This window comes from Ictalurus furcatus, chromosome 2 (assembly GCF_023375685.1).
Source record: "Ictalurus furcatus strain D&B chromosome 2, Billie_1.0, whole genome shotgun sequence".
Lineage (NCBI taxonomy): Eukaryota > Metazoa > Chordata > Actinopteri > Siluriformes > Ictaluridae > Ictalurus > Ictalurus furcatus.
The window spans coordinates 4,595,158-4,608,087 of record NC_071256.1 but is presented as its reverse complement, the minus strand read 5'-3'; the positions used below and the strand labels follow the sequence as shown (position 1 = coordinate 4,608,087).

At 40.0% G+C, this 12,930-nt stretch overlaps 1 protein-coding gene across 1 annotated transcript; it reads left to right on the top strand.

The window, feature by feature from the left end:
• Nucleotides 1-4,522: 4,522 nt before the first annotated feature.
• LOC128619719 (gamma-aminobutyric acid receptor subunit rho-1-like) lies at nt 4,523-12,923 on the top strand. The gene is made up of 8 exons (XM_053644083.1): nt 4,523-4,627; nt 5,128-5,195; nt 5,574-5,797; nt 8,450-8,532; nt 8,684-8,824; nt 9,469-9,621; nt 10,472-10,668; nt 11,427-12,923. The coding sequence occupies exons 1-8, from the start codon at nt 4,609-4,611 to the stop codon at nt 11,724-11,726; spliced, it is 1,185 nt and encodes a 394-aa protein (XP_053500058.1). The 5' UTR covers nt 4,523-4,608; the 3' UTR covers nt 11,727-12,923.
• The last annotated feature ends 7 nt before the right edge of the window (nt 12,924-12,930 follow it).

Sequence of the window (12,930 nt, the reverse complement as noted above, 5' to 3'; positions counted from 1 at the left end):
TTTCACCGAACAAACTTGTGCAAGATGAACATTCTATTCCAGGACAAAGATGTTACATACTTACATACGGTAATTAATAATCCATCCATCCATCCATTCATTTTCTGTACCGGTTACCCTTACTGGAACCTGGAGCCTATCCCAGGGAGCATCGGGCACAAGGCGGGGTACACCCTGAACGGGGTGCCAATCCATCGCAGGACACAATCACATACACATTCACACACCCATTCATACACTACGGACACTTTGGACATGCCAATCAGCCTACCATGCATGTCTTTGGACTGGGGGAGGAAACCGGAGTACCCGGAGGAAACCCCCCGCAGCACGGGGAGAACATGCAAACTCCACACACACAGGGCAGCGGCGGGATTCGGACCCTCAACTGTGCAGGTGTGAGGCGAACATGCTAACCACTAAGCCACCGTGCACCCCCAGTAATTAATAATGATAACAAATTGTGCATGTAACCCCCCCCCCCCCCAAGCACCTGGCGGTTGCTTTAAAGCTTCCTTCCTTTTTATTTTTTCATACCTCCTTTTTTAAATTCTTTTCTTGTTTCTTTGAACTGTCTTTTATGTAGCAGAACCCTGCAAAAGAGGGTTTAATTTTTAAGTAGGTTAAGAAAGCTAGAAGCATTAATAATCCAGTAACCTTTTTCTAAAAGTGCATGCGATTTGGTCTGTGTTTTTGGTATGTCTATCTATCTATTTATTTATTTAAAATAAAACCGTTGAAAAACGAAACGTCTTCTGATTGGACCTATGGTGCACTGTGTGTAGATGCTGTTACTGAAAATAGACATTGCAGTGATAGCAAAAGTTCTTAGTCCAGCGCTGTAGGTTTTGTGGAAATGAGGTCATGAAAATGCGAGTTTAGTGACAGCTGAGGGTGAAGGTTTATCTAGACGCATCATATTATTGTTATTGATCAGAGAGGCAAGAAGGATGAAGGTTACAAATGATGCGTGCTGCGCAATTTTAATCAGCCGAATTTGTTGTGCTGTGCTCATGCTTTTAATTAATTGAGACAAAAAGCCAAACCAATCAGCCAAATGAATGTCACCTGAAGGAGAGAAATGATCAGGAAAACACTTCTCTGATTAAACATGTGCACTCATTCCTGTCCATCCAGAATAACGTCTCCCTCTGACATTTCATGTCACAAATTTATATTTAAACCCACTTAAGGTGTAGATGCTTTGCTTAAAGCGCACCTATCATGGTTTTCAAACGTGCCTAATTCGGTTTTAAAGGTCTCATACAATAGATTTACACGCATCCGAAGGTAAAAAAACACTTTAACGTGCTCATAATTTGAATTGCAGCATTACCTTTTTTCCCCAGTGTCATAAACGACTCGTTAAATGATCCGTTCTAAAGGATTCATTCTAAACTCCTCCTTTCAGAGAGCATACTCTGCTCTGATTGGTCACATGCCCCAGTCTGTTGTGATTGGTCTACTGTTGTCAGCGTGTTTAAAAAAGGAAACGCCCACTACGAGTTTCGGCTCCGTCTGTCCGCGAGCGGTCGATGAAAACCAGAGGCGGGGCTTTTTGTTACAAATCTACATAGGTTAGTACAGGAAGTAAAGTCTGGAATCACTAACGACTCGTCTCAGCTGTTCAGAATCGATTCCTTCTTTTGGGAGTCAATAACTCCCCGTTTTGTCGTGCGCTTTGATTTTTGAAACTTTGCAGACGTTTTTACATTCACGAACAGCTCTATAACACCGTACATGAAAGATAATATTTGAAAAACCATAACAGGTGCACTTTAAGACCTGTTAAATGTCTTATTTAAAGAAGAATGAACCTCAATGCTGATCACAGAGCTAATTAATAAATGAAACTAACGTGTCGTGTTTGTTTCATTCCAACAGGACACCACTTATCCGAATCTCCTGTATTGTAAATTGAGGCAGAAAGAAATTATACCACAGCACCGTTGAATTCTTGAATCTGATTGGTCAGAAGGTGTCGAGTAATTTCCTATGACAGGCGCTCTAACAGTAGTCCTGGCTGAAACTCAAATCACAGGTTTATATCAATGTGCGTTTTCTAATACTTTTATCATTTCTATAGTAACAGTAGTTAATAGTATATATCCTAAACTGGGAACAGTCTCCGTCTCTATGCGTCTGCTTATTTATGCAATTATCCACTCAGCCAATCATGTTGCAGCAGTACAATGCATGAAATCATGCACATACTTAATCTTCAGCCGAGAGCTTCAGTTAATGTTAACAAATCAAACATCAGAATGGGGGAAAATTGCACAATTCAGTGAATACGTCCAGATATTCCGCTGTCGAACTCATGTACAAGAGAGATAGTCATTTTCCAAATCCACTCGCGTGAGGTTTTCGTTTTGCACAAAAGTCATGGCCGCTCACATCATAAAGTGATGTGGAAACACAATCTGACAGAATTAGGGAGGCTCTGCAGAGCTTTGTGAGACAGAAGAGGCACGAGACGAGATCTGGAGTGACATCCTCTTAGAGAGCAACGTGCTGAGGGCACCAAAGCACTTAAAGCAGTGTCACTCAGGAAGCGACAAAGAATGCATGCATGCATGCATGAGAGTGGGAGTGTGTGTTCATGTACAGTATGTATGTGTGTGTTTGTGAGTGACATTATATAACGCTTCTTTTTATTCTTAGTTTACTGGGGTTTTCCATTCAGTTATTTTATTTGCGTTTTGAATCCGCGCGTACTGTTAGGTATTAAAAACATATGCGGTAATGATGGTTTTATCATAAGAAGACCTTCTCTTTAATACGATTAGACTGCAGCATATTCAGAGGTGACTCGGGTCTTCAGATCGCAGATTAATCTAGCGTTAGGAAACGAGGACTCGTCTGATTTTCATTAACCTGACCATATTCTGTTCTCGCGTAATACCTTTGGCCCGTTCACTATGTTTTTTTTGTTTTTTTTTTCCTTACTGTATTCTGTAAACCTTGGATTCTGGTGGATTTGAAAGCCTCATAATCACCCGTGACATCTGTGGAGACAACTTCAATATCTTTCATTTATTATGACCTTCGTGTGTGAATTACGTCTGTGTAGGGTGGGTGGGAAGAGTTTGAAATTTCAAAGTATGAAGACAGCACAGTGCAATATCACATTACTCCATGTACCACAGTATCGCTTTTCAATGAAGATTTGCCTATCGTTTGTATGTTGCTGCTGTTTTTGTTGTTTTTTTACACTTCTGTGGCAGGGACACATATTCTTAAGTATTAAAAGTGGAAAAAAATACGCTCGGTGGCCATTTTAATAGGAACACCTGTACCCCTGCTCATTTATGGAATCATCCATTGAGCCTTTACGTCATCGGTGCACACAATCGTGCAGATACAGGTCAGCTAAAACTCTGTGACTTTATACCAAATGGAATTTCTGCCTGTTTTGGCGGTGCCCGTGCTTAGTATTCAGTGGTTACTGGCTCATATGAAAGAATTTGTGCGTTTTATCTCTTAACCAGAGTTATTGTGGCGAGGTGTGAATTGTTTGCCCAGCAGGGGGCTCACACCCCTCTTCTTTCCCAGTCGCCCTGCTCACCAGTACCTAAACACAGAGTTACGATGCTCTACACACAGAAACCCAACCGTGTCTTGACCGATCTTATACCAGACTCGCAGCGATAAAATAATTCATTTGTTTATACCGATTGAAAATGTCAGATAAGTTCATTTCCATTCCGCCGTCAGCACGGAACGCCAGTGTTCCGTGGCCTGCTTGGTGGTGTTACATGTGCTGGTTTGAATGTTTCAGAAACTGCTCATTTTCACACACAACAGTCTGTAGGGTTTACACAGAATGGAGCAAAAACAAATAAAAAATATTTTTAAAAATCTGTCCAGTGAGCGATAATTAATAAATAAGCCAAAGTTATTCTTTCTACACTCTTGAACTGCATGGTTTTGGTGAGGAAAAAACAATCAACACCTTCTGACTGATGAGATCCAACGCTGTTATTATAGAAGATGAATTTAACAGTGCGGTGATTTCTGCAAATCAAGCCCAGTTTGACACAGCAAAGGCATAATTTCATGAAACACAATCACATTAATGTTTTTCACATATGCAACATGTAAAAAAAAAAAAAATTTTTTTAAAAAGCGCAATACTTACTTTAAGCTTGTTGTAGATCCCGGAGAGATGCTACAAGAACAGAGGAAGGAATTCACAAGTCTGGAAGGTAATCAGATTCCTTGTTATTTCTCACACGTTTTATAGCAGGTAGTTTACCACAGGGTGTAAATTCGCATTTGTAATTTTAAACCCGATTTAAAAAAAAAAAAGGACCCAAGATGGTCCTGTGTAACTCCCTATGCCAATCTGCTCTGTGTATCCTAACAGCATTGTAAAGTTAAACTGATCTTAACACACAGACCGAGAGTTTAATATATTTAATGTTAAGTTCTACCACTTGTGGATGACGTTTGTGCTGTGATGCTTTGGACAAATTTTGCCTTGTTCGTTTTCTAACTATTTGTGAACTATTTTGAAGTCCCATTCTAAAAAGGAGCCCCGACATCACGAAGGGCTCGGTCCCGAAATCCGAGCACCTCCTCAGGATCGATGACCACGATTTCACAATGCGGCCTGGCTTTGGAGGTAAACACGACACAGAAGAGCATAACCGAGTAAAAGCTGTGCACAAGAGATGTGGAACTGTGCGTATAAAGTATCGTGAAGGACTTGCACCGCTCATCAACACAACATACTCGTAAATGTCAAACTGAACAAAAGAGCCAAACATTTCTCAGAAATAATGGGGGGGGGGGGCTGTGTTCGCCAAGAATTTTAGGGATAAAAGGAGCTCCTAACAGGTTGATTTAGGAGAAACTCTATTGGCCATGTCACAACACCTATCCCTGATTATTTTCCTATTACTTCAGACCTTGCTGTGTTTAATTCCTTCCACAATTGCTGCTTACACTTACAAAAAAAAATCTAGAACCCTTAAATGTTCATCAGTTGTTCCTCATGTTGTAGAAATTTCTATGTAGAGTCCTATCATAAAGGGTTCCAAACCAGAACCCTTTAAGTAAGCTAAGAACCCGTACAGTAACTTTACAAAGAACGCATAAATAATCCCTCAATTTTGTTTTCAGGCCCAGCAATTCCTGTGGGCGTGGATGTGCAGGTTGAAAGCTTGGACACTATCTCTGAAGTGGATATGGTAAGAGAATCTATTCTTATTTTTGGCACATTCATAGCACTACATTCTAATAATATACTTTCTTTTTTGCACATGTATGTGGGAGTTGTTTTTTTTTTTTTTTTTTTTTTTTTTTTTTTTTTTAAATTAGGAATTATTCAACAATACGCAGGTCCATAATCAAGGTAAAAAAAATAGGCAAGCTAAGTTTAAAACCAAAAAACTCAACAACAAAAATGTAAAAAAAATGAAATGCCTCATCCTTCCTAGAGTTTCCTTGGCAACAGTTCAAAACAAACTATCAAACGCCAAGCCTGGATTGATTAAAAATGTACTGCAACAGTTGTTGTTGTTGTTGTTGGTGTTGTTGTTGTTGTTGTTGTTGTTGCTGTGTGTCAGGACTTCACCATGACTCTGTACCTGAGGCACTATTGGAAAGACGAGCGCCTGTCCTACCCAGGCAAGACCAACCAGAGCATGACTTTTGATAGCCGCTTACTAAAGAAGATCTGGGTCCCTGACATGTTCTTCGTCCACTCCAAACGTTCCTTCATCCACGATACAACAATGGACAACGTCATGCTCAGGGTGTATCCGGACGGCAAAGTACTCTATAGCGTCAGGTAAACAAGTGATGTTACATTTAAACCATTTCACAGAAGCCTTTATACAGAACGACTTACAAAAGTACTGTGGAAATCATTCTCACAGTACTACAAATACGCCAGGGTCTGGGAATAACATCGGACTGTATTTAGAGTCGAGTTAAACATATGTAATGAGGAGTGGATCAGATTGTTCACTACTTATACAGTTGAGCATAAGATGCATGTGATTTTGCAGAAAACAGCGGCATCCTGGTACATAAAAGCAAGAGATCATTTAAAAAAAAACAAATAAAAAGAAAGACTATTATGATGATATGATATGGTAAGAGTGTAGTATACTTGCAATATACTGTACAGAGTATCCCAAAAGTCTCCATACATAGGGGACTGTGTTTGCCAGCACCACGTCGGTTGTGCCTTCGTCAAGTGGACGTTCGTGGACGTCCAGTTCTTCTTGGTCGGTCCACGACACTTCCAGTCTTTTTGAATTTGTTAATAAGTTTGGCGACTGTGTCGTGTGTGTGTGTGTGTGTGTGTGTGTGTGTGTGTGTGTGTGTGTGTGTGTGATGTGCTCGCCATGTTTCCTGTTAAAGTCCATCAAAACCTTGCGACAGCTTCCTGATCCAGCCATGAGAATGATTTCAATACGTTCTTAAGGCACTCTTAAAGCTTATCTGGAAAAAAATATATATATATTAGACTAATGAACTAAGTATTAAACATTTTGAAAGACATTTTGCTGAAGATGTGTTAAGGTATGGAGACTTTTTGGGACACACTGTATATTGTACGAAGAGTTCTTGTTATCCATCATATAAATAATCTGCTATCACGAGCAAGTGTTTATGAACAGACTTGCATGTAACTTTAGTTTGTACAAATAGAAAGGTTGCGTAAATTAAATTAGAAAATCCAGTTGAAGAAGAAGAAATGTAGGGGAGAAGGGACATATTAGCTGTGAGACATTTTGAGTAACTATGAGAGGGCTGAAATCAATGTCCATATGGAATCAAATCAGAAGATCATAATCTCCACAGGAAGAACCATGGCATGTTAAAGCTCTCATAATCTCCTAGGCACTGGCTTGTCAGTGGGTTTAGTGCGTCCCCTAGATGTGATGTCTCGCTTTAACTCTGGTATTATTTGATTCTCCACAGCTCATATTAGTTAAATCTCCACCATACAGGACAATGCATGGTGGTAATTCTGCTTCAATTCCAGGATTTGTGCAGATGTGTGCAAATGTGAGGCCATGTGACTGGCCTGTAGGAAACACAAATCTAGCTCATAGATGAGGGTTTAATCTCCTTCCTGCGACTGCAGCTGTGTCACGTTCACTCACACCAAACGCATATAGTCTAGGCTACATATAAAGGAAAATTAAGTAGCTAATACTAAGGGTATGATTCTCGCTTGGGGTGCGAGAGGTCCCGGGTTCAATCCCGGATGATGGAACGTTAATCAGGGAAATGTCTGAAACAAAAAATGACCCGTGTGTGCTCTGAAACATTTCTGTAGTTGCTTTAATTTGTCACGGACAAAGTGAGGGTTATGGTATTATTAGAATAATTCTACGAAAGTGCTTTTATCTTTATTATAGGAGTGGACATTTTTAAAAGTACCTTTATTATGATGTTTTGCGTTTTGTCAAACCTTTGATGTTGGACCAGATTTCCTGAATGACAGTTCCTGAAACAGTAGACGCGTTCGTCTTTACCTGAATGTGTCATTTTCTCTCTAAATGGCTTAAAGAGTGGAATGATATGCATGTATATTAGTCATTTTCTATAAAAATGAGCAGACATTGGTTCCAGAAAAAAAAAAAAAAAAAAAACCCTCGCCTTTGACCATTTTTGGTTTGATCTAAAAATCGTAAAATATATTTTCTGAAGCGAAAATATATTTTTTCGCTTTTTTTTTTCGCTTTTTCGCTTCAGAAAGGGGGGGGGGACCTATTTTCCATGAAGTCTGTATTCAACAATCAGCAGCACTTATGATCATTTGTATTTGAAACCTTCTGACACTAATTAAACGCTCATTATTACTGATTAAATAATCAGTGTATATAACTCATGATCAACCTCTCTTTTTTCCCCTCTCTCTCTTGAAATTAAAAAGACCAATAAAAAAAACGCACAGCTTATCATGTTGCTCAGAAACCACAGTGCAAGTGCAAAGCCCTCTGTCTTAAAGACTTTCCCATGTCGGCAAACATTAAGTCACTGCTTTACCGCTGATCAGTACAAAGACCCGATGTTGGAAACTCCTTCCATAAATGCTAGGTAAATGTCTCCTCACAGAAAACATCACCGTAGCAACCGTTACACAAGATCCGTTTATGTTGCGCACCCGACATACAAGTCCCTGTAAGTTCATACTTCAGTAATGATAAAACTAGAACGCTTGCATTAATATAAACCTGTGATTTGCTGTGCAGTTGTAACTACTGTCAGAGAAACTTAACCCGCACCTTCCGACCAAATCAGTGTTGAGAATTCAGCAGCACTGTGGTATAAATACAGTGCTAAAAGGCACTGTTAGAGATTAGAAGAATGCTTACAAATAATTCAAGACAGCCGCAAAGCTTTATAAATACCTGCTTCATAGAATGTTTCCAATGATTGTGTCTAAAGTTATCAATGGTGTGTATGTGTATGACATTTTCAGGGTCACAGTTACAGCCATGTGTAACATGGACCTCAGCCACTTTCCACTTGACACCCAGACATGCTCGCTGGAGATCGAGAGCTGTGAGTATCTATTTCTTTATTCGGTAACTCAAACTAATGAATCAGTTCTTCTCCAACTATCGGGTCTACTGTATTTAACGACGGCGTTAAGGTGATGCGTCTAAGCTTATCTTTCTGAACGATTTCTTTTCCGGTTTCTTTACACCTGTAGATGCGTACACCGACGATGATCTGATGCTGTACTGGAAGAAAGGGAACGACTCTCTGAAGACAGATGACAAGATCTCACTCTCTCAGTTCCTCATTCAGGAGTTTCACACCACCACAAAACTGGCTTTCTACAGTAGCACGGGTACTGCTTAGTGTGTCTGGAGCAAGATTTACCCATAAGGTGCTGAAGAATGGGGGGGAAAAAACAAGGCAATGTTTAACAAGTGTAATAAAATGTTATTAATAATATTAATAACCCCAGTGTTTTATAATAATCAGGTCCTACTTTGTTATGCACCACCAGTGCAGTTACCTTTGGAACTACTGGTTATTTTTTTGTTGAGCACTAATAGCAGAGTCATCGTGAACGTGATATGTCCAGCTGATTAACCGCCTATGCTATATCCATGCTCGTTCCTTTTCAAGGAGTTGTAGATGTGGATCTAATCCTTTGACTTTTGCTAATCTTATTATTGTTAAAGAAAGTTTCCAGGCATAGCTGATTGAAGAAGAAGAAGTAGAAATCTTTTGTAAGTCACATATACATTTATTATCCTTGCATATTCCAGTAAGTTGGGGTCAGAGCACAGGGTCAGACATGATACGGCAGCGCAGGAGCAGAAAGGGTTAAGAGAATTGCACCGTTTTATATGCGCCGCACATGGCATCATGGTCACAGGGTGCACTCGGCAAAACATATGAACACGTGGGAATGCTCCACTAGTTCTCACCCTGGTGAGCCAAATTGACATTCTTGTAACTCTGACTTTCATTCTCTTCTTGCAGGTTGGTACAACCGTCTTTACATCACGTTCACCCTGAGACGTCACATTTTCTTCTTCCTGCTGCAGACCTACTTTCCCGCTACTCTGATGGTCATGCTGTCCTGGGTGTCCTTCTGGATCGACCGGCGCGCTGTCCCTGCCAGAGTTCCTCTTGGTGAGGCACACTTTTAGATTTGATAATGTCCCTTTTTTTTTCCTTTTTACAACACCAGTTCCAAAAAAATATACGCTTCCATCCAGATTCCATCGCAGCGTTACTTCTGAGAGACTCCGCCTCTCTAAGATACTCTTTTTATACCCGATCACGTCACCGACCTGTTGCCAATGAACCTAATTATTTGCAAAATGTTCCTCCAGCTGTTTCTTTTTAGTAACGCTTACTTTTCCAGCCTTTTGTTGCCCCCCCGTCGCAACTTTTCTGCGACGTGTTGCGGTCGTCAAATTAAAAAATGACCTTACTTTTTTTTTTCTTAAAATGGTACATTTGTTCAGTTTAAACGTTTGATATGTTTTCCACGTTCTATTGTGAATATAACACATGGGTTTATGAGATTTGCAAATCATTGCGTTCTGCTTTTATTTCCATGTTACAAAGTGTCCCAACTTTTTTGGAACTGGCGTTGTACACAATTCCTGTGTTTGCAAGTGCAATCATCATACAGTCTACAATCGTGTTACGATATCATGCTCTAAAACCTAATCATCCGGCTCATTTTTACCACTAATCTAAACGCGCCCTAAATATGGTTAAACGTTTGGTTAGGCAGTGTATTACTCTGGCAATGATGCTGAGATATACAGTGCAACCCATAGGTAACTGGATAGTGACAGTCTTATAGTATTGGCACTGTACTCCCATTAGTTTTCATTTGAAATGACGTCTATAGTTCAAGTATATTTCCAAAAAATTGGAAAGCCATGTATTGAGTCTCTGATGTCTATATATTTCACCCAATACACGTGTAACCTTTTGTTTTTTTCACTTATTTGTTTTATTTCTTCAGGAATCACTACGGTGCTCACCATGTCCACCATCATCACAGGTGTGAATGCCTCCATGCCTCGAGTGTCCTACATCAAAGCTGTGGACATCTACCTGTGGGTCAGCTTCGTCTTCGTCTTCCTTTCCGTCCTCGAGTACGCAGCTGTCAACTACCTGTCCACTCTGCAGGAACGTAAGGAGAGGAAATTCAGAGAGAGGGTACGATAAAGCCAAACTATTATAAGTGATATGAACACATGCATGAGGGATAAACGATTTCATTTGTGTTGTGTTTTATCTGAGACATTCGGTTTGGGTTTTCCAAGTCGTAGAATCCTTTTAATTAGACAATGTCCCATTTTGTTCAATGGAACTGGCCTTCAAACTTCAAACTAAAGGCCTAAAGTCTACAGTGACGGTTCCAGTCTAAGCTTTAGCACACGCGGAAGTGTCTACGCAATAAAATCACTGTATGGTTTTGATAAACGCACGTGTCAAACCGTCCTCCACTGTTTCACTTAAGCTTTTTCCGTTTCCCTAAAACGCCCACTCGTAAATGTTTACGTAGCCCGTGTCTTCACTTCACTTTTCTGCTTTCTAATGGGCAACTTTTTAAATTTATGCCAGTTCATTAAATTTTCTAGTTTTATACGAGTACAAATACTGTAATGCACGTTATTAGGATGGATTCTCGATGTGTTAAGTGTTACTTATATTTTTAAAAATTGCCTTTAATTTGCATTTTATTAATATATTACGTAAGTGTTTTTTAATCAATGTTTAATTTATTGATTTATTATTATTAGAAATACTAAGAGTATTGATTTCTTTGATCAAATTTGAAACATATTCGACTTTAAATTAAAACCGCTCAGAAATGTTTAGATGCTTAACATTAGTGGTTCCTATAACAACGAGCTTAATTATTGCCGTAATTATGAAGAGAAGTGAGCTGTGAACCTTTTCTCCGCCTCCAGCTGCCGTGCACGTGCGGGATGTCTCATGCGGGCCACGTGATGATGAGCAGCAGCTACAGCGAGATGGACACCATGACCACGGGTCATTACGGCATGTCTGAGGTGAACGGAGACAAGCGGGAGCACATGCTGGTGCAGTTGGCCATGGACAAGGAGCGGGGCATTCACGGCCGAGCTGGAAAGACTCGCTCCTACAGCAGCCTCTGGATCGACACCCACGCCATAGACAAGTACTCACGTGTGATCTTCCCAGGAGCTTACACGCTCTTCAACATCATATACTGGTCCATTTATTCCTAACAGCGGCATACCAGAGATGACAGCGTTATCACGATGAAGATACTCTTCAGTGTCCTAGGTCAGTCAGTCTGCTTTAGGTCACACCCACGTTGGGTTTAAATCCAAATACAGATACAGATATGAATATTTGGAGCTCTAAACACATACAGATAGTAGCATCGTGTTGCAACACCATTTCTGGAAGCGCCAGGCTTAGCGTATTGAAGAAGAGAAAGTATTTATTAGAGAAATTATATTTCTTTGCATATTCCTGGAAGTTGGGTTCAGAATGTACTGTAGGGTCAGCCGTGATACAGAACCCCTGGAGAAGATAGGGTTAAGGGCCATGCTCAAGGGCCCCAACAGTTGCAGCTTGTCAGTGCTGGGGCTTGAACCCCCATCTTGTGTGTACATTTCACAGAAGAGCAGAACGGAAGATGCCAGGTGCTCACATTTACTGCATCCTCATTGTATTCTAATATTATTGTTGGATTTAAATTAATTCCCTTAACATTTCCCCTACGAAGAGATCGCCATTGTAGGGGCCAATATTTTATTTCCTCTGGTGAAGATACAGTAGATGAGCCCTTAGAAGGCAGAAGAGTGAAAACTGGATTCAGGAACAGAACGTAAACACAAGACAACAGACATGCAACTATTGTATATTCAACAAACACACATCCCATACACACAACAGACTGATGATATGCAGTGCATGGGTATTGTACGTCATGAAACACTTGTATTGTTGCATATTGACATTGAATTGAACACATCCTGACATTTCTGTAAATACCTCCAAAACTTGTTTAGACCTGTGAATGTGACAGTGAAATGTATGCCTGAATGCATGGGTCATCCTTAAAGACATCAGTTTGTTGTAGTGTAGAAAACAATCTTACACTTGCTGTATTCTCTTGTATACATGTATAGGGGAAATAATCAACTTCAAATTTATACACTAGGTCTTTTGAGTCTGTCTGTGTGAATATGAGCCACACAGTATGTATTCATAAGCATACACAAATATATTTTGGAAATGTGTTCGTCCAAATATATATTAGACGAAGACAGGTCTATCCAAGTTTTCCTGGTCTTCCAGACCTGGCCTTGACTCTTGTTGTCATTTTTTTTTTTAAATCATCATTTGGGAAGATTTCACAAAAATTTCTCAAGGACCTTATTAGTACACAACACGCAAAAGCTACAAAGGCATAGAAAAAGA

Bases quoted from the DNA above. Each gene is read 5' to 3' on its own strand.
- LOC128619719 (XM_053644083.1), top strand. The intron at 8,825-9,468 runs GTACTGCTTAGT...CTCTTCTTGCAG, and splicing joins GGCTTTCTACAGTAGCACGG to GTTGGTACAACCGTCTTTAC. The intron at 10,669-11,426 runs GTACGATAAAGC...CTCCGCCTCCAG, and splicing joins AGAGGAAATTCAGAGAGAGG to CTGCCGTGCACGTGCGGGAT.